At 46.8% G+C, this 25,936-nt stretch overlaps 1 protein-coding gene across 3 annotated transcripts in view; it reads left to right on the top strand.

Annotated features, from left to right (window-relative positions):
* The window catches only part of SCAP (SREBF chaperone), a 68,506-nt gene that overhangs the window by 38,509 nt on the left and 4,061 nt on the right, over positions 1–25,936 (top strand). For all 3 annotated transcript variants that reach the window (XM_013299799.3, XM_013299805.3, XM_027787243.2), the window contains exons 5-19: positions 3,520–3,740; positions 5,341–5,446; positions 6,494–6,666; positions 7,368–7,494; positions 12,080–12,192; positions 13,083–13,177; positions 17,560–17,658; positions 18,129–18,347; positions 19,330–19,763; positions 20,890–21,084; positions 21,812–22,013; positions 22,896–23,011; positions 23,144–23,714; positions 24,840–24,925; positions 25,434–25,516. In XM_013299799.3, coding sequence (XP_013155253.2) covers positions 3,520–3,740; positions 5,341–5,446; positions 6,494–6,666; positions 7,368–7,494; positions 12,080–12,192; positions 13,083–13,177; positions 17,560–17,658; positions 18,129–18,347; positions 19,330–19,763; positions 20,890–21,084; positions 21,812–22,013; positions 22,896–23,011; positions 23,144–23,714; positions 24,840–24,925; positions 25,434–25,516 — 2,840 coding nt within the window. The remainder of the gene's footprint in view (positions 1–3,519; positions 3,741–5,340; positions 5,447–6,493; positions 6,667–7,367; positions 7,495–12,079; positions 12,193–13,082; positions 13,178–17,559; positions 17,659–18,128; positions 18,348–19,329; positions 19,764–20,889; positions 21,085–21,811; positions 22,014–22,895; positions 23,012–23,143; positions 23,715–24,839; positions 24,926–25,433; positions 25,517–25,936) is intronic.

Raw genomic sequence — 25,936 nt, 5'->3', positions numbered from 1 at the left:
TAAAATTGTCAGGAACCTTCCAGTCAGAGTCCTAGGCAGAGAGGTCTGGAAGCTTCCAAGGTTATACCCGTTACAGGAGACAGTAGTGTCATATAATCCCTTCTTAAGTGTGCAAGCTTCATATTCAAGCAAGTTCATTTGACCCTACTGTGCCTGCTGTGAAGATCTAGAATTTCAGGTGGTCAGGAACTTTCTTCTGATTTTTCACTTTGGCTCTATTTAGGACCAGTTTATACCTGCTTGTTTTTGTCCTGACACAGTCTTCGTACAAAATCAGTTTTCCTCTGCTTCCAGATATTTACAGGGACAACTCATGCTCCCCACCCCAAATCCTTGTTTGTTAAGCTAAACATATGAAACTCTTGGCTTACCCTGGTAAGACAGCTCTGTATTCAGTTTGTCATCCTGGTTCCTCCTCTTGGCACTGTTAGCATTTCCTTCCTGAATGTGGGAGATGAGAACTGTAGACAGTATTCTCAGAGAAGTCTCATTTGTGTGTTATTTTCTGTGGAAATGCCCCTCCTGAAATACAGTGAGATTGCAGGTCCATTTTTCATGGCCAGTCACATCAATTTCACACATTATGAAGTGATTGATTAATGTCTCCCATGTCCTGCTCTGTCATTTCCAGCTGATGAGCTCCTGCCTTATAGCAGAAACTGTTTTTAGTCCCCAAGTGCATGATCTTGTAATTTGTACTGTTAATAGAAAGGGGATTAAATTTATTCCAGCCCTCGCATCATCCATTTCAGATACTCTGTTCCTTTTCTGTATTAACAGTGTTTCTCTATTTTGTGTTGTTGGCAGATGTCCCCATATCTTATTCCAGGGTTATTTAAAAAAAAATAAAAACCCTGGTTCTCTGAACTATCTGTGACAAATTCCACTTTGTTTTCCTTGATACTGGTGGTTCTCCTTTCAGCAGCTACATGACCGTTTCCCTCATAACCTAGTTCTTTACTGCATCACGATTTTTGTGCTAACTTTCATGTCTTTCCTGTGAATTGAACTAAAGCATTTTCTGTGTGGTGCTGCATCAAAAGCTTTGAGGCCCCAGTAGCTGAGATCTGCTGTGCTTTCCCCATCCAAGAAGTCAGGCATTTTAAAGAAAAGACAGCTCAGATTAGTTTGGCATATTCTCTCTTTGTAAACCAAGAATGCATTTTACACACATTAATTTGCCTCTGAGTTTTTTTGAAATAAGTTTTCCTTCAAGTTCTGAGTTTTTATCTGTGGTCAGATTCTTGGCTGTGTTTACTTTCTAAGGACCAAAAGGCTTCCTTACTTGTCTCTCTGTGTTCAGTGGGAATAATGATGCTGAGAACAGGCCAAGTGTGGTGAAAAATGGTGGGATTAGAGTCTGATCATCTCCTAGCTTTTCAGCCAGGAGCTTGCTTTATTCTTTGTCCCCTAACTCACATGGGTAGGGAAGATTTACTGTTTATTCATACTTCCTTGACAGCGTTCTTCATTGCTTCATTTTTGAGTGTCTGCTTTACTACTTTTCCTGGTGATTTGTCCTTTGTTTTAAACCATTCCTTGCAAGCTAGCTGTCTGCTTTCTCTGTGGTCATTTTTTAGAAATGCCGTTTATGCTGTTAAATTTGGAGCTCTTCCCTACCAGCTCACAAAGCCTTGGCACTGACATTCTTTCTGTGTTTTCAGTCTGTCTTCTCCTTTATCATATGTGTGACTTTTGATAGTAATCTGTATGTAATTGCCAATTGCAGTTAGAAACAGCTTACTCCCAGGGAGTCTGTTGTCTTCTCATTACCTCCCCTTGGTGTTGCCCTTGATGAACAGCAATGCAGCGTGGAAGCAAAATTAATCTTACATAGCCACCAGAAGGAAAAGACTTAAGCACTTAGACCGAAACCTTGGGATAAGAGCTCCCATTTTGGTGACAGACTTGGATATTTCAGGAAACATCTAACTCTGAGACAAATAGTGAAGGTATCTTAAAAGTCATTATGAAGTTCCTTGTTGTCAGTTGCTTTTTTCAGTATCAAAGTTAAGTGCAACTGATTTTCTTAATATGAAAAAAGGCCTTCTTTTATACTAAAGTACAGAAGGAGCTGAAGATTATTGATAACTGGATGGGAAACACAAGGCGAGTGCTTAACAACTTTGAGCAGTCATCATTAGTAAAAAGCCAGAAGTGACCTGAAATTTGTAGTTTGCTTCAGTTCATGTTTTTAGGTCTCACTGCTTCCACAACCTACTGGTAGGGATGTTAGCTGCGTGTGTTTGCTTCAGAAATGACTGTACATAGGCTTATCTGCAGTATAAACTGTCATCACTGTTCTGTTTCAGAGTTGGGTAAAGCTGAAATACAAAAGAAGAGCTGTCTTACTCTTCCTGGAGCTATTATCAGAAGCATCACTGCATCAGTTCCTTTAAATTATCTTTCAGAAAGCTTTTATTCCTGTAAACACAGTATTTTTGAGCATGTTTTCTAGTATTTTCTTTTGATAGCTGTGACATTCCTAGGTATCTCACCATGTGGTGACAGGGTATAGATTCTGGAGGGAGTTTTCACAAAGACATAGCTCAAATCATCGTTGGTTTCCATGTTTGCTCTTTGTAGTCATTATAGAAAAAAAACTCCTCTAGAGAAGGCATTTTACAGTAGGACTCTAACTGATCTGTCTTCTGGAGCCACCTTCTCTGTTATCTGTGAGGCTGGAGCCAGGGAAGACTGGTTTCTTGTGTCTTAACTTAGCCTTTGTTAAATATACCCGTCCTGTGCAGATCCCACCGGTTGCCCAACTCATGCTGAGGGAATTGTTCTCCTCTGGACCAGCAGCTCTTTCTTATCTAGCCAAAGAGCGCACTGGCAGGTTTGGGCACTAAACGTTCGCAATCAGATCCCGTTGTGAGCCCAAGTTGAGTCTTGCTTCTTTACTAGCTGATAAGGATTATGTAATTGTGTTAAAATGAAGTTGGGGGAACAAACACAAGTTCCAGTTCATACCAGTTACACCTCTATTAACTTCTGAACCTGTAAGGCTTTTTCTGTTCCATACAATGCAGAGGAATTCTGAAAACATTTTGCACAGCTGCTGATATTGAATCCTTTGTACATCTTAGAGCACTCTGTACACCTTAAATGCGCCACCTCAGGAAGGCTAATAAAGATTTCTGTAAGATGTCCCAACGCCAATGGGGAAAGAGGTATGCAGAGGAGTTTAAGGTCTTTGAAGAATTCCAGGGAGACAGTTTCTTTTGTCAACTGGGGGTATCTTAAATGCGGAACTGAAAATTCAGGCACCCAAGATGGGCAAAGAGTGAAAGCTGGGTGGCCAGACAGTATGCAGAGAAATGGCAGTGGGGTTCTGGAGTCTGTACACCCATTGCAGTGGGATCCTGCTCTATGGCCCGAGGCTCTCGATCCTTGGTTATAAAGAACAAAGGCAGTAACGTGGTGATTGCAGGTCCTTGGGGTATTCATCTCGGCACCTTTGCCTTTTGTTGGTGAGAGCTGCAACACACACGGCAGTGTCTAACATTTGTGTTTCAGTTCTGGTGTCAAAAGCTTGGAGGAAGTTTGCCTTCAGGTAACAGATCTTCTGCCTGGCCTCAAGAAGCTGCGGAATCTGCTCCCCGAACACGGCTGCCTCTTACTGTCTCCAGGGAACTTCTGGCAGAATGACCGAGAGCGATTTAATGCTGACCCAGATATTATCAAAACCATCCACCAGCATGAACCAAAGACATTACAAACATCAGCTACTCTCAAAGGTAAAACAATGGAGTGCCAGAGAAGCTGTGATGAATGCCTACAGCTTGCATCGCTGTTTTGTCCTTGGTATCTGCAACATCTAGATGGGCAATATTACCAAATTGGGTGGCATTTTGTTACTCACAGCATCTGAAGCAAAGCTACCAAATATATGTCGTTTCTCATTTTATATCTGTATTTGACCCCAGTTCTCTTATTTGTGGAAAGTGAATTAATTCACTCAGACTCCTTTCTGTAGGTGTAAAAATAGCAGGTAACTTGTCTGAGTCTTTTTGTTCCCCATATTCTACATATGCTCTGTCTTTTTCTGTCGTGCTACTGTGTGTTGTACTCAAAGACTGCCTCATTGTCACAGATAAATGAACATTCATCCTGTGGCCTCTTGTGCATTCACTGATAGCTCCTTGCATATAGCCCAAGCTGACACTGGATATTATGAAAGTATTTTTCTCTCTTAATTAAAAAAACCCACCTCTGGCTGTGTCTGGGATCATACTGTTTAGTGGTTCCATAAGGCCAGAGAAAGTGCTGTTCCTTTGGTTTTAAAGGAACTTTATAGATCTCAGAAAGCCTGTCATGTGTCATGTCTGAAAAGTGATTTCATAACCCTAAAGGAAGTTGTTTTAAAGGTTGTTTTTTGAACATCCAGAGTGCATGCACGCTGTGGTTTGGACGCATGGAGCCTCTCTTTGAGAACTCATTCACAAACGAGATAGTGATCCACAGTATCCTGGGAGATCCTGAGAACAGTGACAGTGTTCTCATTGTGGGTGGTTTTTTGTAAGTCTGCATTTTAGCGCGCAAGTTTAAACAGTGGAGACATTAAATAGTCCTTTACAATGCGAAGTCTTCCTGGAACCTCTGGTTCAAATCACACACTGACATGCACAAAAAACAAGCATCCAAGGTTTTTTTGGCTTCATCCTTAAAGATGATGCCAGTCTTCTCTTTTGAAGGATGGATTGGGTGCCCACTTGACGTGCCCGTATGCTAACACACAGAGCATGGGGAGCGAAGAGGAGGAATTGGAAATGTGTGCAGTTGGAGGGCTACAACCTCAGCCAGCTGACAGAGGTGGTGTGGGGTAGTTCGCAATACTGGAATGCTGCTGTAGGTAGGGAGACACAGGCTTTTCAGGAAGGACATGCTGGGAGGGTGAGGAGTTGTCCTTTGTGTGAGTGAGCAGCGGGCACATGTGGACCTTGGCTTAGGAGCAAGAGAGCTAGTTGAGAGCTTATGGGTTAGGGTTAGAGGGCAAACCTTGGCTGCTGCAGACTGCCCAGTCAGGAAGAAGATGACAGACAACTTCCCCACAGGAAGGAAGATTTTTCTTGCATTTAAAGAGAATTTCCTGTGTTTTCATTTGTGCCCATTGCCTCTTGTCCCATCAGTGGGCACCCTTGAGAAGAGATGCTGCTGCTTTACTCTCCTGCATAAAATATTTATCCACATTAATAAGGTCTCACCAGAGCACTGAGAAAGCACTTCCTATAAGAACATTCGGCATTTGGCATTCTTCACAATGAACACCTCCTGTATCCCATCTTTTTTGTTTATTTGTTGTTATCCTAATGTTTCATTCATACTGTGGTTTTGCAGATCTGTTGTTTGGACTCCCTGGGAAGTACAGCGGGGTGAACCTCTATAATAGGAAGCGAGTGGTATCATACACTGTCACACTGGGTCTCCAGCGATATGATTCCAGGTAAGGAGCTTTAGCTGTGCTAGTTCTGTGTTAGGGATCCCTTGTTCAGTTCTTGGCAAGTTTGCTGTTTTCTCTGCTCTGATTATTGTTATATTCTGCTTTGATCTCCATTTTCATGTGTGTTATAGAGTACGTTAGGATCTTCTGAATGTGCTGTGGAAAAACAAGTTGCTGTTTTTAGGAGAAAACTTGCTGTGTTTTAAGGAAATAAAATACTATCAGTTCTCAGTTTTTCTTTAAAGAAGTGTGTGTGTATATATATATATATATATATATATAATATATATATATATATATATATATATATATAAAATAACCAAAGCTGCCAATGGGAGTTCCTCTGATGATGGCTTCATCAGAGCATCTGCACACAGAGCTGTCATTGTTGCGGCCAAGGCCCAGTAGGTCTGTTTTGACCCAGTTCCTGCTACACAGAGTTGTTTGCTTTCCAGTAAGCACTAATTCAGCTGGTACAAACTGTGAAACCCCTTTGGCACTGCTGGCAAAGCTGGCTTGGATTGAGTGGATCTGAGGACTAAATGCTCTGCGCAGTGCTGCACAGAATTCCCCAAGGGATGCGTAGGACAGAATTGGCAGCACAGTAGTTGAAACTTGCTCTGCTGCTGCCCATGCAGGCACCCTTCAGCCTCAAGTACTGTCAGTAGCACCTTTCATCAGATATCCTTATGTAAAATTCAGGGGATGTTTGAGACTACAGCATGCTCTGTTCCCCCCAGGGCCAAGATTTTGGATGATGAGCCTTTGCTTTAAACAGTTTTGCTGAGTCTTCACAGCTGTCTTTGAATCTTCGTAGAAATCAAGGTCTGTGAGATTGCCACAGTACGTATGTGACAGATGTAGTTTGGTCTACAGAGGAGCAGACTTAGGAGTCAGGCCTAGGGAGAACAGTGTTTTTGTGTGAAGTCTGTGTGGACCTATGGAGTTTCTTCCTACCTGCTCTGTACCCACTGAGCTCCTCCTTGGAACTGTGTGCTGGTTGCTGGGTACAGTGTTAAGTGACATCCTCCTGCTTGCTTCTCACCTCAGGTTCCTCAGCAGCCTCCGCTCTCGCCTCAAGCTGCTGCATCCCAGCCCTAACTGCACACTGCGAGAAGAGAACATTGTTCATGTCCACTTCAAGGAAGAGATTGGCATTGCTGAGCTGATACCCCTCGTCACCACCTACATTATACTCTTCGCTTACATCTACTTCTCCACACGTAGGTTTGTGGGGTGGAGAGCCTTGAGGGGAGAGCAAGCTAATAAGTCACCTGTACACCTGCCAGCTGAATATATGTAAGGGGTCAGTGGTGCGGTGCCCTTTCCCTGGCTGCGGATAAGAGAGACTCCTGTCCATAGCACTGCAGTTCCCTCCTGTTCCAGCAGGAAAGGTGTTGGTGAAATTTTACCCTGAACTGTCATGTAGAGAATTAGTAGTCCTGTTTATGTGACTTTGGCTAATTTGTCCCTCTTAGCCAGTGTGGTGTTATTCCTTGTGATGTATTTTGAGGTGTTTGCTGTCTTGGGCAGCTGTAAAATGCCATACTAATGACATTTTTTCCAGTTTATAGAGATGAATTTGTTGTCAGACAGGTCAAATACATGTTCTGAGCTGGTGGTTTTAGACCTTACTAGCCACATTTTTTCCTTTTTTCATGCTTCAACAGTGCTGTACTGGAACTAGCTGGGAGCTCCAGGCCGTGCATTAGCCTCTGTCCCACCCTTGTTACAGCACCTCGTACCTACTGGGAGGAGCTGGGAGCTGCATCTCAGACATTGAGACTGAACTACCATGACTTCTGGGTTGCAGGCTATTAAGCTACCTGCTGATACAAGTCAGGATGAGGATCCCTTCTTAATTTTTTACTAATATGTAATTTTTTTCTGCTTGGTAACTGAGATTTTGCATTCTGTTTTTCAGGGAAGATTGACATGGTGAAGTCGAAATGGGGTCTGGCACTGGCAGCAGTCGTGACAGTGCTCAGCTCTCTGCTCATGTCCGTTGGGCTGTGCACGCTGTTTGGTTTGACACCTACTCTTAATGGAGGGTATGTTTCCATCACAAAGCCTCTTCCTAAAGAAGGGTAGAGGGAGGTGAAATCACTTGAAAACAGTTGTGAAATGCTTAATCTTTAAGACCTTGTATTTTTCAAATAAGCTTATGTGATACTGTTCTACACACTGCTGTGCAGAATCACCATCAGATGCTCTCCTGGGCTGAATGTGGGCCATGTGTCTCTGCTGGCCAGCAGATTGCCCTGACTGGGTCTCAGTCTTCCTGGGGATGCCTGACTGCTTAGCTGTTGGCTCTTTCTGCCTAAAGCAGAAGGGAGTTGTTGGGACAACGTCTTATTCATAACTTGATTTCCTGGCAGCTACATAGGCTCCAACATACATTCCTCCTGCAGTGACTTGTCATAGCATCCAGAAGGGCTTGTTACTGTTTCTCTGGCTGATGGAGGTTTATTACATTTACTCAGAAAAATCTTTAAAGGTGGCAGAACTGACCTGTTTATTTGTGCTTGGGAGGCTACCTGGGTGACTTTGCCCCCACCGCTGATAGCTGTCAGCTCTTCTCTTAACTGGGGTTCCTGTATGTGTTAGAGTTGGCATTTGGGATTTCTGATGTGGTTACTGCCGTGCATTGTATTTGTGCCAAGCTGAAAACCCCTGAGAATGCTCTAACTGGCACCTCACCTACCCATTACTCATTAATTAAAGTTCAGTTCAGGATCGTTCTTTTGATTTTCAGTTCCCTTTCCTAAGTAGTTAAGGAAATATCTACCATTTTCTTCCCATCTCCTCCTTGCAGCTATATACCATAGGAACAATGAAAAGTCTTGACCCACAAGGAAGACTCCTCAGTGCTGGTGATAGTTTACCAGAAGCCAGAGACAAGTGAAAGAATTCCTCTCCTAGAAGCCTAAAAGGGCTATGAATAATCGGCTTCAGAAAATGAAATATGTGTTGTTTCTGGTTTTACTGCTGTGGTGTCTTGGAACTTTTAATTGTGGATCATCACAGTGTTATTCTGTGAGCTGTACAAATAAACCCGATAGGATCCACTGGGAGTTGTATGATTTTAATGCAAGAAAAAAGGTGATACTTGGATGCGGATGAGTGGGAGGAATCCAAGGCAACAGTTTTGGTTAGTGCAATGACCAAGGCCTTTGCTATCACCCTTACTGTTGTCACACAGAAGGGCTAAACTAACCTAGTTATTCCTCCTACAGGATAGAAAGAGTTAATTCAGTCCTTATTTCTAGAAATTATTAAATGATTGCATGGACAGTTTTGTGTGGGGTTGAAACTTAATTCTTGCAGTACTTCATAGATTATGTCTGATTAGGTGGAAGACCCTTGGATTCTGTGGTGATGGGGTGTGATGACATTGAGGGTTTTTTTACTTTTGGTGAGTGACCTTTTCCTGATTCTCTGGTGCCTGCCGGAGCACTTTCCCTCTAGTTACATGATTCCCCGGTGGGAACAGAGTGTTCTTGGTGTGTCATATACCAGTGGCGGCGTGCTAGGATTTGGCCAGCTTAGGTTGCAGTCTGGTTAAACTTTGATCAGCCTTTCAGCCTTTTTTTGTCTGTTTTGTTTACAGCAGAGCCTTCCAGATGTGGGTGTATTCGTTTTGAACGGTACCTGTATTTATGATAAGCCTTTTTCCCTCACTGGTTTTTGTAAGATATTAAAATAAAGCTTTGCTGCTTGGAGGTCAGTGTTTGCTTGCCACAGATAGGATATCTGTGCTGGATCTTAACCAGTATCACTCAATTTTTATAATGTAGCAAAATGATTATAGGTGAGGTAGGCATTAGTCTTACTTTACAGGAAAGAAAACTAAGTGGAAATAGGTGGCAAGATCTGTGCAGGATAGAAGAAAGAATAAATAGTGAAGTTGAGGAGAGTGCCAGGAGTTCACTAGATGTGGGATTCCTCTGTGCTGGTGGACTGGGAGAGTCTTTAGATTAGAGCCCAGAGCACAAGGCACCAACCCACAAGCTGGCATCTCAGCTAGGTTAGAGGAATCACAATCTGAAACGATAAGATACTACTCCCTGTGGCCTATACAAAAAAGACCTAAACTGACTAGCTCAAATGTGGACAATTGCATTTTAGGTGTGATAAATTGGTAAATCTTCCAGACATTTTGGATAAACCAGAGGTTGTTTCTGTTCCGAAATATATATGGAGTCAGAGAAGATCTGTTTTCTTTATGAGTTAACAGTAGTGTTTCTCTTGACTCTCTGGGATGCTGGATCATGCTATGATGCAGCACCTTCTGGCATCAAAGCAGTAAGTGAAGTGTAAATGTTTTGGTAGATGGATATGATAATGGCATCTCCCTTTGCTCTTCCTCTTGTAAGCTCTTTCTCAGTGTTTGGCACTGTATGGCAGAAAATACAATGAGGATCTCTTGCCATCTGCCTCGCTTTGAATGGGGACAAATGAACTTAGGCTTTGGAGTTGCAGGGCATGAGCAGCTTGTGTTTGTCCTGCACAGTCACATTGCTCTTCAAGAAAAGCTGATGTCTCGTTGCATTTAAACTGCCAGTTATTTAACATGAAAACTGCTGACTCGTCAAGGACTATTGAAACTCATAACCTGGGACTATTAGTTAATTATCTCCTGCAGTAGAAGCTACGGTTTAAGTAGGACATAGTTGATGAGAGAATTATGAGTTTTCTTTTCCGTATTTGTACTGCCTTCTGAAGGCTTACTGCAGCTTTTCTGCAAATGGTGCTAGACCCCCTGCCTGTCTTGCAGGACTGTGTATAAGGACATGACTCTGCAAGGACTGTGCAAGAGCATGCCCTTGCAGATAACATGCTCTGCAGGATGGTACACTGCTGTGCTGGGCACCAGAGGTCTCCCTCATGTTTGCTACATTCTCTTTATTTAGAGATTTCCATCCCTAAGGATTACAAAGAGCTTTTCTCACATCTGTCTCCTGTCCTAAAGTACTGCTTGGAGGAGTGACACAGGTTATGAACTGAAAATGCTTTACATAAAGGTAGGACTGAGTTGTGCTTGCTAAATTTTGGATTCTTTGACATTAACAAGAAGTGGCCCATGAGAGGCTTATATCTATTATTTTTTTTTCACTCACTATGGAAATCCACTGCCTGCACAGCTTTAAAACAGGAGGTGAAGGGACCAATGCATTGCAGAATTGTTAGAGCTAAAATTTAGTTAGGATACCTGGAGAAGGGTGCGTGAAGTTAGGGGTTTGGGTTTTTTTATGTAGTCTTGCTTTCAATGGAGCTCTTACTGTTTCGGCTTGCCATTTGTTCAAGGAATCAACTGGAATGAAGTAGCTGAGTTAGCAGTGTTTTTCCCCAGCTGAGCTTGTAAGGTACAGGCTGCTGACAGCTACATCTGTGCAAACATTGTTGAAGCCCATGTCAGATGGCCATAGGCGATCAAAAACAGCATTTGGGAGGGTTGTCCTTGGGGGTTATGGCAGGTAATGACAGAAAGCAGGTGGTGTTCTTCTGAACCCCTGTTGTTTACCCCTCTTGGCTGTTAGTGGTGTGCCAAGGGGTGTGTGCGCATGCACGCACATTCTCCTTTTGGACCCGTACATACTAGCACAGCACAAATCCATTACCCTTCTGCCGGGAAAGCTTTACTGGTTTTGCTTAAGTTTACCTGAAGGAAAATGAAGAGATTTGCTATTTACCATGTTCTGGCACAGAACAGCTTTTTTCTCTCTGATCCGGACTGCAGGTAGTTGAAAGGAGAGAAAAAAATTTAGGGGTGAAAAAAAGAGTTGGATAAATTCATGGTGGTGACCTTGGGTAGTCTTTTCTGCATGCACGTATTCTGAAGGGCAGATCCATTTCAGTGTGTTCTCTTGACTCTTGGGTAGAAACCATCCCTGGCAGAATTTATTTATGCACAAAGCATAGGTACATTTCATGTTGTTCTCAGTGTTGTGTCTTCTGAGCTGCCTGGAGTGCTGGAGAACAGAGCTCCATGCATGTTAATTTATCTCCTCCAAACAGAGAAGCTCCTTCATGTGTCTCCTTTGCTGTCTGAGACTGGATTGCTCACAGCAGCTGCAAGGTGTGGAAGCTTGTGCCCACTGGGTGTCTAAACCAGGCACTGTCCATGCTCTTCCTTGAGAATTTTTTGGGGAAGGTTTTGTATAATATAACGCTTAGCTGTGATTTATCAGAATTTTCACTGTTGATGATGGGACGTGCTCCCTACCCTCTTGTTGCAATGCTTTCTTGCTGACTGATTCCTACTGAGTCTATTGCAGTGGTGTTTGAAGCCTGTCTTTTTGATTTGCACCTCTTTGTACTACATGCTGGAGAGACTCTTAGAGGGGCGCTGTCCCAAACTGGGAAGCATTAAGACTGGTTTAGTGGTGGTCTACGGTGGCCATTTTCCAGAAAATCACGCAGCTTTGCAAAAATATTAATATCTGTCCAGGGCCTATGAAATACAGAACCCTTACCTCATCATAGAGCAGTATTTTATGAGAAGAGATTCAGCTAAGAGCACTGGATAGTGTTTTGTTACCTTGACTTTAGGATGTGTGTTTGCTGCTTAACATTCGTTCTTCCCTTCTTTTTCACCAAGGATCTTATTCTCAGTTCTGGTTCTGTTTCCTCTAGAGAGATATTTCCGTACTTGGTTGTAGTGATTGGCCTAGAGAACGTGTTGGTTCTCACCAAGTCGGTTGTCTCTACGCCCGTTGACCTGGAAGTGAAGCTACGCATTGCCCAAGGTATGCAGCCTGCTCTGGAAAACTGTTAAGGGAAAGCAAATTAGGGCAACCCAAGGACTGGGAGATGGGGAATCATCTTAATTCTGCTCTGTGAAGGAAACAAGAGCTGTGTGTATTGAATGTGAATTGTATTCTATTAGTCGTTTTGTACTGTTTTCGTTAATTCCAAGATCTAATATAAGCCTGTAACTGTGGGCACTGCTTTTTGAGATTGTTGACTGATGCATCAGCTAAACAAGTTTTAAAACATGAGTAAGGGAGAGCTCTATCTCCTGGTATAGTTATTTAGCACCTTGTCTTTGTGTCATGAATATCCTAAGTGCAGTCCACAGGTCATACGAAGTTCTGCTGAGCCTGTGACAAAATTATCTATACACTCTGTACCTGCATGAGGATTTGAGTGTGCACAAACCATGGATAAAGGGAGTTTGCAAATTAAAAGGTGTTTCTAAAAGTCAGGGAAGAGAGACTCTGGAGTGTTGGCTAGAAAAATCTACCTAGGTTTGAAAATACAGGTGGTTTGTATCCAGGATCGGAAACAGGACTCAAAACTCAGTGGTCCTTTACACTTCTGAATCCCTGTATTGCCCTGTGCAGTACTCTCGGACTGCTTAAATCGGGAGAGTTTTGTGAGCTGAGAAAGTCATCCTGAGCTCCCTCTGTAGTTAATGATAATCCTGCTAATGAAGACATTGGGAGTCTACAGCCCAGTTCTTTGACTTCAATATTCAAAACAGGTCAGATGAATTTTTGCCTGAAAGTGCCTTTTTTGCCTGTCATCTATAGACGCCTAATTTTAAAGAAGGAAAATCAGTTCCTTTTTGCTATGCTCATGTCTGTCCACTGGTGAACAGTCTCCTTTTACCTGGCTTTGCATGTCCTTTCTCCAGGCTTGAGCAATGAGAGCTGGTCCATTATGAAGAATATGGCGACAGAGCTTGGGATCATCTTGATCGGGTATTTCACCCTTGTCCCAGCCATCCAGGTGAGTATGGCTGATCAGCCTGAGTTTGCAGGACAGAGGCTTGGAGGCACTGCAGGAATGCAGCATGCAGTATTCTGCTCCTCTCTGACTGGTTGGATTAGGAGTCTTTTAGTGGGAAATATGTACATCTATACAATGTGGATCCCTCAGGAGCTAGCCTTCTGTCCAGCAGCTACCCCTGGATTCCCATTCTCCCCAGTTGGGATCCTTCCAGTAGCTGGGCTTACACATTCAGTTCATCCAGTAGCTGCATCCTTGCTCTCCCCAGCTGCTTTACACACACCCCTCCCAGGCCACTCCCCCTGCTCATCAGTAGTCACTAGTGATCGCAGCCTGACATGCATACTCCGATGAGCGTGTGTCACTGGTGACCCAGACACACGGGCTCCTGTGCCCCCATGGTACCTGTTCCAGTTGCTGGTGCTTAGACCCTGCTTGTTCCAGTTGCCGGCACCACAGATGAGCACAGGTGCACAGAGGACGTGTGGGTTTGGAGAGCCTCTCTCATTGACTCGCCATGATGGCTGTCACCCCTGGACCACAGGGCTGTTCGCTTTGCTGTGACAGCCCTGGGAGGAGCTGGAGCAGGGAGTCATTTCCCTCTCCCCCATCCATTCATGCTCCCTGTGTTTGTGGAAATGAGCTTCCTACCACAGAACTTAACGCTGCCCAGTGCCTTTGCTGTGGGCATGCCTTTATTCCAACCTTCAAGTGCCCTTTTGTGAGCTGGCTAATTCACCTTATAAGTGGGTGGAAGTTAAAAACAAAACCCTGCTGCGGAATATCTGCTTCAAGAATTAGGGTGGACAGTCTATTTGGGGCTCTTTCACCAGACTGAAATCTGTAGGTTTTTACAACCACAGATAGCACTGTCTCTGTTTCATGCGTGGGTGAACTGAAATCTCAAGGTAGAATGATCTGTCAGGGGTCATGTCATTCGGTCTGTGTTGCACTGAAAATAGATCACAGTGTGTTACTTTCTCTGCTGTACAGTCCTCTTTTCAGGACTGTGCTTGCAGAGTTTTATCAGGAAGCTGACCCATTTGATTTCTGATCCTTGACCAAGCAGGGCTTGTTCCTGGTGAGCTACATGAGGAGAAGCACCATCTAGACAAATCTTCATCACCAATTCCATAGCACCTCTGCAGCCAGGCTTCAGAGAGGTGTCAGCCTGTTGTCTCTGGAAATTTCTAGCAGGCGCAGTCAGCAAGCGAAGGCAGGAGCACCCCAGCATCTGCATAGTTGGAGACTGCTCTGGGCACTCGTTAGGTGCTCACTGGCCATGCGTGACCTGCGTGAAGAGGGGTGGGTTGTGTGTACCCTTGCTTTAACACTGGGGGCTCACCAGTAGAGTCTGCAGATTAGAACGTATTATAATCCAAGAAGATGAAACGTTCAGGTTGGACTGGAGCATTGTAGGCTGAGCGTCACCGTTCCTGAGCTTCTCTCTCTATATGCAAGAGGGCAGCAAGACAGGAGCTACAGTAGAATTCCCCAGGCTACAGCCGGCTACCTATTGTGGCCTAATATTTTTTATTTGAAGCCTACTGCAGAGATTGCTCAGCTCAAATGCTGGCATGATCCACCCTTTGAGTCCAAATTAGGCTCATTTGTATGGTGTATTAGCACCTTTTGGCCTCTGCTTGACCTCAGAAAGTGAAACCTGACAGTATGTGTGGAGCGAGTGTGGTGCCAGGAGCCCTGGTGTCTGGGTACCGCTGGGAAGTTCGCTCCGTGTGGCACTCTGCTGTCGAGGAGCTTGCCAGGGTGCACCGATGGCAGGAGCTGGAGGCGTGTGATGAAAGGGACGGGTCAGAGCCATGTAACAGTGTCAGTAGAGCCATGGGAAAAAGGGACACCACACCACACCCCCATATTACTGCAATTAAAGTACTCCTGTTTGTTGCAGTATTTTTGACACATGTGGTGACATCCACTCTCTGTGCTCCATGCAGTCCTCTCTGTCCTTGGATGCTTGCTTTCTCCAGAGGGGGGCTCTTGCAGGGATGCTGTCTGTTAAAGTCTGCTGGCTGCTGTGTGGGGGCTGGCTGCCCCTTGTCTTCATCCCTGAGAGTGAAGGACACTGTACAGATAAGTGCTGTACTCACGTTGCGGAGTCCAAGGACACTGGCAGGAAGAGAGCCAGGCTGCGTAAATCTGGCAGGGACCTTTGCTCCAGGTTGCCGGGGAGCGGGGCAGTGCTGGGTCGGTCAGGTGCTGGCCGGCAGAGGCAGCGCCGGGGGAGGCAGGCGCTCCTGCGCAGAGGGCTTCACCTGCCCCAGCGGCTGTGATGGGTCTTGTCATTTTCCTCAGTTACCCCTTGGCAGTGCAGCGCATTCAGTAGAAGGGAATTTTCTGTTTTCCGTGGCTCTCCTTGTCCTAAAATAGAGTTTGGGTTCAGATGAGAATTGTGCGTTCGCTTTAAATCCCTTGTAACTGTGAGCAGCCGTGAACTGGCCTTGTGTTGCGGTGGGTCAGAGCCCTCTTCCCCTGGCACAGTGTCACCATTGGTCCTGAGGTGCTGCAGGGCTGCATGCTGTGAGGGCTCCTCCTGTGCTTCCCACCCCTTACCCACTACCTTGTGCTGAAGTTCACACACCGATACCCCGGTCCTGCACCCACTGAGATCACTTTGGGTTTGCCATAGGGTGTGCGGTATCCAAGTGTAAGAAGATTTTAGATTTCCAGGCCTAGCGCAGCGTCAGATGTCTCTGACCCTAAGCGGAACAAGTGCAGGTATTAACAGAATCAGTATCTCTCGATGCAGAGCCTGCCATTTGTGGAGCCTGTTTGCAGAGGTATGGGTGAATTCCAGATGGCTGTTGATTTCCTTCTGGTTTTCTCCTTGAGAGAGGAACCTGTGTTGTGTTTTCATCCCTCTACTTCCCTCTCCTGCTAGATGTTGTGGAAGGGGCTAAAGAGAAAAAAACCATTGGAACCTGCTGCTTTGTGCTGCTCTTGCTGGGAGGTTTCGGGAGGGGCAGCTGACCTGATGGGTAGTCTCACTTCATATCACACCGATTTTTTGACAACAAGCAGCTGATTGCTTATGTTGAACAGTTTGGACATGATGGGGAGGCTTCAGGGTTTAAGAGGTTTTGGATAGCCTTTCATGCTCTCCCTTTCCATTTCCCTGTGCTGATATGGACATCCAGCCTTATGCAAGAAGCTGAGGCAGACATGGGAAGGAGGGGAACAAAAGAAATGAATCTCTGTGGCCTCTCTCCTCCCCCTCTTAGGTGGATGTGCCCTGGCTTGGTGTGCAGGCAGTGAGCATGCCACACCTGAGGCACCAGCAGGCAGGCAGCCGGTGTTTGCCAGCTCTGTACTGCAGGTGAGGGCCAGAGTCTTTAATCTGTTGTTTAGCCCAAGGTTCTTACTCCTGCTTACGTTCAGCTTTCTTGAGCTCTCCATGTTTACTAGATCCTTTTTGGGTCCTGGTAGAAATTTGTACCTCCAAGGGGAGCCAGACGCCTCTCAAAAATATTTTAGTTCTATGTTGCTGGGAGGTTTTGAATGTAGTGGGGGAGAGAGGATGGCGCTTGGCAGTAATGGGGATTAGGGTAAGAGATACATTGTTTTATCGGGATGATAGGGGAGTCAACAGCATTTCTGCCGCTGGGCAGTGTCATAATCCTGATTTCTGCAATGGCACCTGCTGGGGAAGTGGAGCATTACAAGAAGTTTAAGGAACACCGGTTTTTGCAAACGTTTCCCATGTGGTTGTTGTTCAGAGAACTCTCTGAGAGTGGGCATGGAACTTTTCTTCCAGGGGCATAGGAATGAAATTTGCCCGTCAAACACACATTAACCAGAAGTGTGATTTAAACAGAAATGGTTTAGCTGGGGCCCTGGAGAACGGCTACAAGCAAGTACGTAGATGTGCAGTGACTCCAGCGGTCGGTTTGTCTTTGGTTGGAGAGTGATTGATACGGTTCCTGAGCAACCTGTGTTCCTGGAGGAATTTTAAATCAGGGCTGAGGTTTATTGATAAAGTTCAGGAAACTGTCACCGTTGGGGGCTGTTTGGCCTTATGATTTGAATGTGTGGGCAGGAGGCTGAGAGCTCTGGCTGCAGCCCTGCCACCGCTTTGTGAACTGGGAAAGCATCCTCTGCTGGTTTTTCCTGTGGTGCTTTGATGTTTTATGGCTAAGAAGAACAAGGAATGCGAATCCGGATAAATACGCTCTTGGCTTCTCACATGGACTTTTCTAGCACTGAACTCTCAACTATTACAAAATATCGATAATAGGATTTGTCAGTAAAATAGACTCAGGCCTGCACTCTGGGCAAGAGTTTGCTGAGTTTCCCTTTTTCTGAAGTTGAAATATTTACCGCTGTCTCCGCAGCTGCCGTAGCTAATCAGTGTGTCCTGTCTGCAGGAGTTCTGCCTCTTCGCTGTGGTCGGCCTGGTGTCTGACTTCTTTCTGCAGATGTTTTTCTTCACTACCGTGCTGTCCATTGACATTCGCCGTATGGAGGTGAGGAAGGGCCAAGAACCCTTTTTTCTTGGTTTTTTTTTTGGTTTGTTTTTTTTTAAAAAAAAAAAAAACCCGAGGGTTTTTCCTTGGATTTTCCTTCTCTGCTATTGCGGAAGGATTAAAGGAAGCACAGCCCGTGATTTTTCATTTTCTAAACAGAAAAAACAGAGTCATGTAAGTTCCAGGGCAGTACTTGCTTGGTTATGCAGGGACTGGGGACAGGACACTTGAGGAAACAAGGCATCCTTGGGTATATAAAAACGTGCAGATTTAGGGTAGATGGGCTTGAAGGAGACATGGTCACAAAGCAGATGACCACAGCTGAATGAAGAAGAGAGTGTGTGCTGGAGAGAAGCTGGGACAGACTGACATCAAGGTGAAGGTGGGAACTCAAACACAGGCATGCGTGCACATTTCTTTCAAGGGACCTCACCACCTCGGCTCTCACACGTTTGCTTTTCTCTTGGCAGCTCGCTGATCTGAACAAACGGTTGCCAGCAGAAGCCTGCATGCCCCCAGCGAAGCCTGTCAGCCGCTCTCAGCGCTACGAACGCCAGCCAGCTATGCGACCTGCCACCCCCCACACCATCACCCTGCAGCCGTCATCTTTCAGGAACCTGCGCCTGCCAAAGAGGCTGCGGGTCATTTACTTCTTCGCCAGGACACGGCTGGCCCAGAGACTTATCATGGTACGGCATGTGGTGTCTGTCACCTGCTGCCCCTTCCTGCTGGACATGAACCCAGCCCAAATAGGCTTTGGGGGAGGGAAAGCCCAATGTTTTCATGCGTCCTTGTTCCCCTGTAAGATTTATGCTGCCCACGGTAAACACAGTTCAAGAAGTACTTCCCTAAGAACATCGTTCTGCATGCATTGGCTCCAGGCCTCTGCCACTTGCATGATGTTTGGGTGGTAGTGGGTAATTTTCTGATAATTGCTTTGAGACAAAAATCTGCTTTTATATGAGCAGATTTTCAAGGACCATGTGAGTGGAGAGAAAAGATTTTTATAGAGCAGAAATCATGTTTTCTTTCTGCAGATAATGTGGACTAAAGACATGGAGGTATTTTGCTACATGAAAGACTAAGGCTTTTCCTTTTGCAGGTGTAACTGCAGCAGTTACGCTGGTTACTGCCGCTGCTTGTCCCCCCACTCCCTGTTCTGGATGTCTGTAATGGAAGTGGAGGAATTTGTGTGTTCCTCAGCTCTACAAACCATAGTCCAGTCTGTTACTGTCAATTACATCGATGGCAGTTCAAGTTAAATTAATATATCGGTCTGTGAGCCATGGCTGCTACAGTAGGTCCTGCAGAGCTCCTGAGCCAGAACCCTGAATGAAGCCTTTCCTGCCCTGTCTGAGAGTGGCAGAGGTGCTGTGCCAGCTGCCAGCAAGCAGTCTCGTCCCTGCTCTGCATCTGTGTGGGAGGAATGGGGTTCTTACCATCAGGTTGAGTTGGACAGCTCATGGAAAAGTCGCGTTTGGTTTTTGTGTGTGCTGCGCAACCTCTCCCAATCCTCTTAGGGGATAAGTGTCTGCCGGGAATAAGACTATTAACTGAGTGCAGGGCGTACCTTGGTTGGGATGTTGTTGATGGGCTCAGACAGCTGAGGAGGTGTCGGGAGTGTGAAGGCCGTGTACTAAACAGGCTTGTCTCTTTGCTCATCATGTGCAGGCTGGGACGGTGATCTGGATTGGAATCCTGGTTTACACAGATCCTGCTGGTCTCCGCACCTACCTCACATCACAGGTCACCGAACAGAGTCCTTTGGGTGAAGCGGGTCTGCCTGCTATGCCTGTTCCTGGAGGGGTCCTGCCTGCTGGAGACCCCAAGATTGATCTCTCAGTCTTCCCATCGGACCCTATACAGCTGTTGGAAAACCAGACGCAGCAGCGTGAGCAGAAGTCAGGGCTGGAGTCCCTGAGCAGGCTGGAAACAAACCAGCACACTTGGGCCCAAGGACCAGAGGGCAAAGGGAGTGGACAGATGGAGCTTGGAGCTGAAGCAGAGGTTACCTGGGGAGCAGAGGATGAGGAGATTTGGAGGAAGCTTTCCTTCAGACACTGGCCATCTCTCTTCAGCTACTACAATATCACTCTGGCCAAAAGGCAAGTGGGCTGACATCGAGTGTTGCAGGCATTTGGAATTGTGGAACTGACCCCAAGCGTTATTCTTTCTTCTGTCCTTCGTCCTTCTGAGTTAGATAATTTGTGTTCCATGCAGCTTACTCCAAATGTGTCTGCAGGAGGAGACTATTAAACCTGCCCTCCTGCGCGGTGCAGAGCTACCAAACTCTCCAGGGCTGTTTGTCTGAGAATAAGGGTTGTGTTTCTCTCTGTGCTCTTGGGTGTGTAATTAGCTTGTTGTCTTCCTTCACCCTGGAGGTGAAGCTCAGAATTTTTATAAAACAATTTATCAGTTGAAGGCTATGAAGATGATGAGGGGATGGGAGCCTCCCCCGCAGGAGGGAAGGCCGAGAGGGCTGGAGAGGAGCAGGCTCGGGGGCCCTTATCGATGCCCACAGGCGCCTCCAGGGCGGTGGCAGGAGGACGGGGCCAGGCTCCTGCCAGGGGTGCCCAGCGGCAGGACAAGGGGCAGCGGGCACAGGCTGCACCACAGGCAGCTCCTGCGGAACCTGGGGACAAACTTCTTTCCCCGGAGGGTGCCGGGCGCTGGCACAGGCTGCCCGGAGAGGCTGTGGGGTCTCCTTCTCTGGAGCCATCCCAACCCGCCGGGACGGGGCTCTGTGCAGCCTGTCCTGGGAGAGCTGCTTCAGCAGGGGGGTGGGTTGGGGGGGCTCCAGGGGGCCCTTCCAGCCCCGGCCAGGCTGCGATTCTGTGATCTGTAAGTGATGAGGATGGTACATGTGAGGAATAGACACATCTGAGCTTAAGAAACTTCTTGGTGAGATCTCCTGTCCTGCAGTGCACAGGAAACCAGATCGTTACATCCTTACTTAAATCTGTGTAAGATCCATTTGATCTCATCAGTAGTTTTTTTCCACTGTTGGCTCTTAACCTCTCCCACAGAGTTAAGGGTTAAGACCTGGGAAATATCTTTATAGATAAATACTTCAGAGCAGCTCTTCAGAACACCTAAAACTACTGGACTGGAAGCACGTACTAAGACCTACCTTGGCTGCTAGTGAGAAGATGAGCTGGCTTACCTATGAGGATTCTTCTTTCTTTTTGTGTTTGTTGTTCTTAAGCTATTCTCATCTTTCCATTCCTTCAGATACATCAGCATCCTTCCAGCAATCCCTGTCACATTGTACCTGAACCCACAAGAGGCCTTAGAAGTGCGGCATCCCCAGGAGGCTAACCGCTACCACCCCTTCTTATCTGCAAGCAGTGGGAAGCTAGACGCTGAAGCTCAGCCTGACCAAGCCTCATCCAAGCTGCAAGGGCACCAGGATGTCACTCTTTACAAGTGAGAGAGTCCTTGACCCAGGGTCTGACCATGCCTTAATTCCCTTGGAGACACAGGTTGCTCTTTGGCTGTTTGGCTTTTCTCCTGGCGGGAGACCAAAAAGTATTTATAAAGCTTCAGCACAAAACCCTGTAACACTCAGGACACTCTAGCGCAGCGTTAAATTAATCTCTCCCGGCACTATTTTTCTCAGCAGCTGAGTCCCCTGGCAGGAGGTGGTGTGTCCCTCCCAGCTTGTTAGCACATACAATACATTATGGGGTTTATCACTGGCTAACAGGGATAGGAGTTTGTCTTTGGGAATAAATGTCATGATGCAGTAATGCTTATTGGGTGTCAGATCAAACTCATGCAAGCAGGGACCTTCCTTTCCTTCTGCGAGGCCAAGCTCACGGCTTGCCGGCTGAATCTGCACTTCTTTGGCTGCGTTGAACGCACTTTATGTTATCCTGATCCCCAGCTACTGATTTTCTCAGTCTTAGTTGCTATGTACTTTTCTTACTGAAAAGTCTGAAATCCTTGTTGAAATTGACATTTTCCCATTAAAAAAAACCACTTCAGTTTTCCACAAATTACTATAGCTTGTTGGAAATTTTTCTCAGCTGAAAAATTTAGACCAGCAACATGCATAATACTTACCCAGTATTTGTCAGACTCGATCCACGGACTAACAATTGGATCTTTTATCTCATGTTCTTTTTGTCTTTGTGTCTGTCTTTCCCACCAGGGTGGCTGCTCTGGGTCTGGCCTCAGGCATTATCCTGGTCCTCCTGCTCTTCTGCCTGTACAGGGTGTTCTGCCCCAAGAACTATGGGCAGAACGGGCTCTCACACAGCAGGAGGAAGAGGGGGGACCTGCCCTGTGACGATTACGGCTACTCCCCACCTGAGACTGAGATCGTCCCCTTGGTTCTCAGAGGTCACCTCATGGTAGGTCGGACGAGACAGTCCTTAGAAGCAAGGCATTTTACTGACTTGTACCACGCATCTTCTGTTTTCTTTGTTTTATTTAAATAACTACCTCCATGAAGGACAGACCAGCTATGCAGCCTTAGTGCAGTGCAGCTGTGGAGGCTAACAGCTGGGGCAAATGATATATATGTATGTATGTATTTATTTTATAGGATAGTGTAGCATGGAGTTCCCTGCAGCACTTTTCCATTTCTTCCTGGGAATTGCTCTGAGCTTTTTGCAACTGCTGTTACTACCTTCTCTGTGTAGCCAGCTGTCAGCTTTTATTGGCTGGGCTGATCTAGCCGTGTTTGCTGCAGTAGCTCTAGATTCCTGATACTTAATGTCTACTGGATCCTTTTTTCCTGCTTCCCAAAAGTTAGTGCACGTTTGAGCTGTAAAACGGTGTTTCCAGTGCTAAAAGCATCGGTGGGTTCACACAGAAGTGTGTTGCTGCTCAGTTCACTCTATTTTTTCTTGAGGGGAAGGACGTTTCTTCCCATTCTGAGATGAAACAAAGCACTCGAGCATCCAGTCTGGCAGTTTGAAATGCTGTGCCATGTCCTCCAGAGAAGCTGCACCTCCGTTCCTGATCCTGCCATCTCTTTGGGCTGTACTTTGTCAGGGAAAGGGAGGACAGATGGAGTCTGTTTGATTTGCAGCAGTCTAGTACACATCTAGGATTCTGGGCAAAGATGTACCCATCTTGTCAGAGTACCCCTATGGTTGCTAAGCCAGCCACGTAGTTTTGACATAAAATTTATCATCCATACAGTTTCTCAACCACATGCAAGGCAATTGTCAGAATGCAGAGGCCTCGATGGTGCTAGATGCTCAGCTGTGCTTGTTTTTCCTTCCCAGGACATCGAATGTCTGGCTAGCGATGGGATGCTGCTTGTCAGCTGTTGCCTGGTGGGTCAGATCCGTGTGTGGGATGCTCAGACTGGTGACTGCCTCACCGTTATTCCCAAACCGAGGTACGTGTGTCCATACCACGTCGTTCAGCCACGGGCAGACCCCTCCACAGGTGCTGCTCTGCGGCTGGTGCAAGCCCCTCTGTAAGAAATGAGCTGAGGGGGGATAAATGAGCTTTTATCGCTGTGTTTTAGGTTGCGAAGAGACAGCAGCGGCATCTTCGATTACCAGGAAAACTGGGATCATAGTCCAGATGGCAAGAATGGTCTGGATGACTCTTTTGAGAGCGCTCACCAGCTCAAAAGGATGCTCAGCGCTCCCCAGCCTCTACTTTTCTGTGACCAGCCAGACCTGACGTCTCTCATCGACACCAACTTCTCCGAACAGGTGAAGGTGGCAGAGTCAGAGACGCGGCTCCGCGCTGTGGGCAGTCGCCAGAAGGAGAGTGGGTATGACTTCAGCAGCCTGGTGGGTAAGGTGTACGAAGAGCACGGCACCTCCAGCTGCAGGAGCTTCACCGGCCTCCCCGCCCTGCATGGACAGGCTGGTTTCTGTGAGGGGAGCGGCAGCCCCCGCTCCCTGGGCTGCGGAACCGAGGAGGGAGGCTGCAGCAGCCGCAGAAGGAGCCTGGGGGATGAGTCTTTCACGGGATTTGATAAAACGTTGCTGCTTCCTTCCTGGGGAGGAGACATGGAGAGCTCTGTCTGGAGCCTGGACCTGCAAGGGAACCTGATTGTGGCCGGCCGGAGCAACGGAAAGCTGGAGGTGAGGAGCAAGGCTGGCTGCCAGCCCAGGCATGGGGTGAGCTGCCAGCAGCAGCTGGAGACTGAATAACCTTAAAGATTGCCAAGCCATTGAGTAGCGTGGCTGGTCAGTCATGAGATAAAGTAGAATGAATAGGAATTCTATAGGAGTGATACAGGTTTTGAAGCAAATTCTAATCTGTAATTTAAATCTCCAATGACAAACTTTCAGAATTATTTTAATATTAACTTAATTTTTGGAAATTAAGTTAGAATTTTTGCTTCAAAACAAATGCAGGGTTTTTTTTTAAACAAAGATATGTTTTAAAATAATTTTTTTAATTATTTTTGACCTGTGCTGCATGTGAGTGGCTCTCGCTCTTCCCAACAAAAAGACACAGGCAGGCCACTCCATTGGTTTTTCTGTCCTGTAAGTATGCTTGTGAGCTCAGCTGCCTTCTCCTAAGCACCTGCCTTGAGATGCTGACTGAGTTCTGCTGCTGGATCTTGTCTTCAGTCCACATCATAATACTGCTTCAAAATGCAGAGCACTTCACACTCAGAACAGGGCGGATGTGGGGCTGACAGGGAGTGAGGAGTGGTGCTGCGGGCCGGGGAACGGGGTTGCCCAGGGTGGGCGTGTGGTGCACTGGGGCAAGCATTTGTTGTGACCCCAGGAAGAAGGGCAGGCAGGTTGTGAAGTTTTGATTAAAATACCACTTACTGGAAGTAAGACTAGAAGGAAAAAGAAGATAGTGTGATCTTATGTCCCTCCTGTTGCGGGAAGCCCCATGTGAGCACTGGAGAGACCTCTGGTCTGAGCACAGCACGCAGTGCGGGTTGTGTCTGGAGAGGGCACCCGGCACTGTGGTCCTTAGAGCTCTTACAGGATTTTATTTGAAGAAAAGAATTCTATTTATCATTCCTGCTGTCAAACAAGAGGGTGTTCACTTGAGAACTTGCTGCTTCACTGTAAGATAGGAGGACACTGATGATTGTAATCACTAGTGCTGAGTGGGAGCTGCCTTTGGTAAGACCAGACAGCCCAGGGGGCCGGGGTTCTCTGTGGCCCAGCACAGGGTCACGGCTCCTCGGTGCACAATGCCCTTCCAGCCAGCAGCACTGCAGCAGCCCCTTCTCCTTCCAGGTCTGGGATGCTATCGAGGGGACCCTCCGCAGCAGTAATGATGAAGGTCAATCTGGCATCACAGCGCTCGTCTTCCTGAACAACAGGTAATTTTGCATCTGTGCTCGGTGATCTGCAAGGGGAGGAGGACACATGGTGTAAGCCAGGACCCCAGCTCCCGCCCTCCTGCCACGGAGGTCCAGCAGCTCCAGGTAGCAAAGGCTCAGCTGGAAAGTCTCTTCTTCCCACGCCACCTCTCAAGCTGGGCATGGTGGAGTGAGCTTTCCTGGGTCCGGATCTGTTCCAGCAGCTTCACTTCTTCATACAGATATTCAGTCGTTCTCGTAGCTGAATATCGAGAATAATTCATGGCTGGGAGATGGGGCCTTTGGTTTCTGTGTGCTGTTATTCAAGAGGCACTGCTGTCGGCCAGTTTATTGTGCTGTCTGAGTTTAATATAATTTACGAGTCCTCTTCCTTGCAGTCAGGAGTGCCTCCTCACAGGGGGAGCCTGCGTGGTTTGTGCTCCGCCTCGGAAGGTGTCTGGGCTCAGGGCTCTGCACCCTGTGAGAGCGGGGAAGGACCTCCCCTTATGTGCCTGCATTTCTCCCTCAGGATCGTTGCTGCCCGGTTGAATGGCTCTTTAGATTTCTTTTCACTAGAGACACACACGTCCTTGAACCACCTGCAGTTCCGAGGTAAGCAAGTGTCCGAGCACACCGTGCACTGCTCTGAGCGCTGCTGAGCCTTTTCCTCCTCCCTTGCCGTCTTGTAGCTGGCTCTTCCTTACACCTGCTTCAGCTTTTGTAATAATGCTCCACTCCACAACTGCCAGCTGCTGAACGGGCTGAGGAGAGGTGAGGAATACTTTGGGATTCCCTATGCAGGGAGAGCATCTCTCGAGTGCTGGTTTTCCCCAGTGCAGAGGGCTGTAGGCTGAGACACACCTCTGCCCTCTCCCCTGTCTCGCTTTCTCCTTCAGCAAGGTCTGTTCTCGCCTGTTTACACAGCTCGTGGCCCCACAGTCACGATACAGCCCGGGGCCTCAGCACAATCACAGCGCACACAGCGCTAGTCTGTGGCGGTAACTGGTTTGCAGTGCAGTGGCACTTGGTTCT

This window comes from Falco peregrinus, chromosome 5 (assembly GCF_023634155.1).
Source record: "Falco peregrinus isolate bFalPer1 chromosome 5, bFalPer1.pri, whole genome shotgun sequence".
NCBI classification, from domain to species: Eukaryota; Metazoa; Chordata; class Aves; order Falconiformes; family Falconidae; genus Falco; species Falco peregrinus.
The sequence above is the reverse complement of the archived record's forward strand: the minus strand, read 5'-3'. Positions and strand labels throughout refer to the sequence as shown.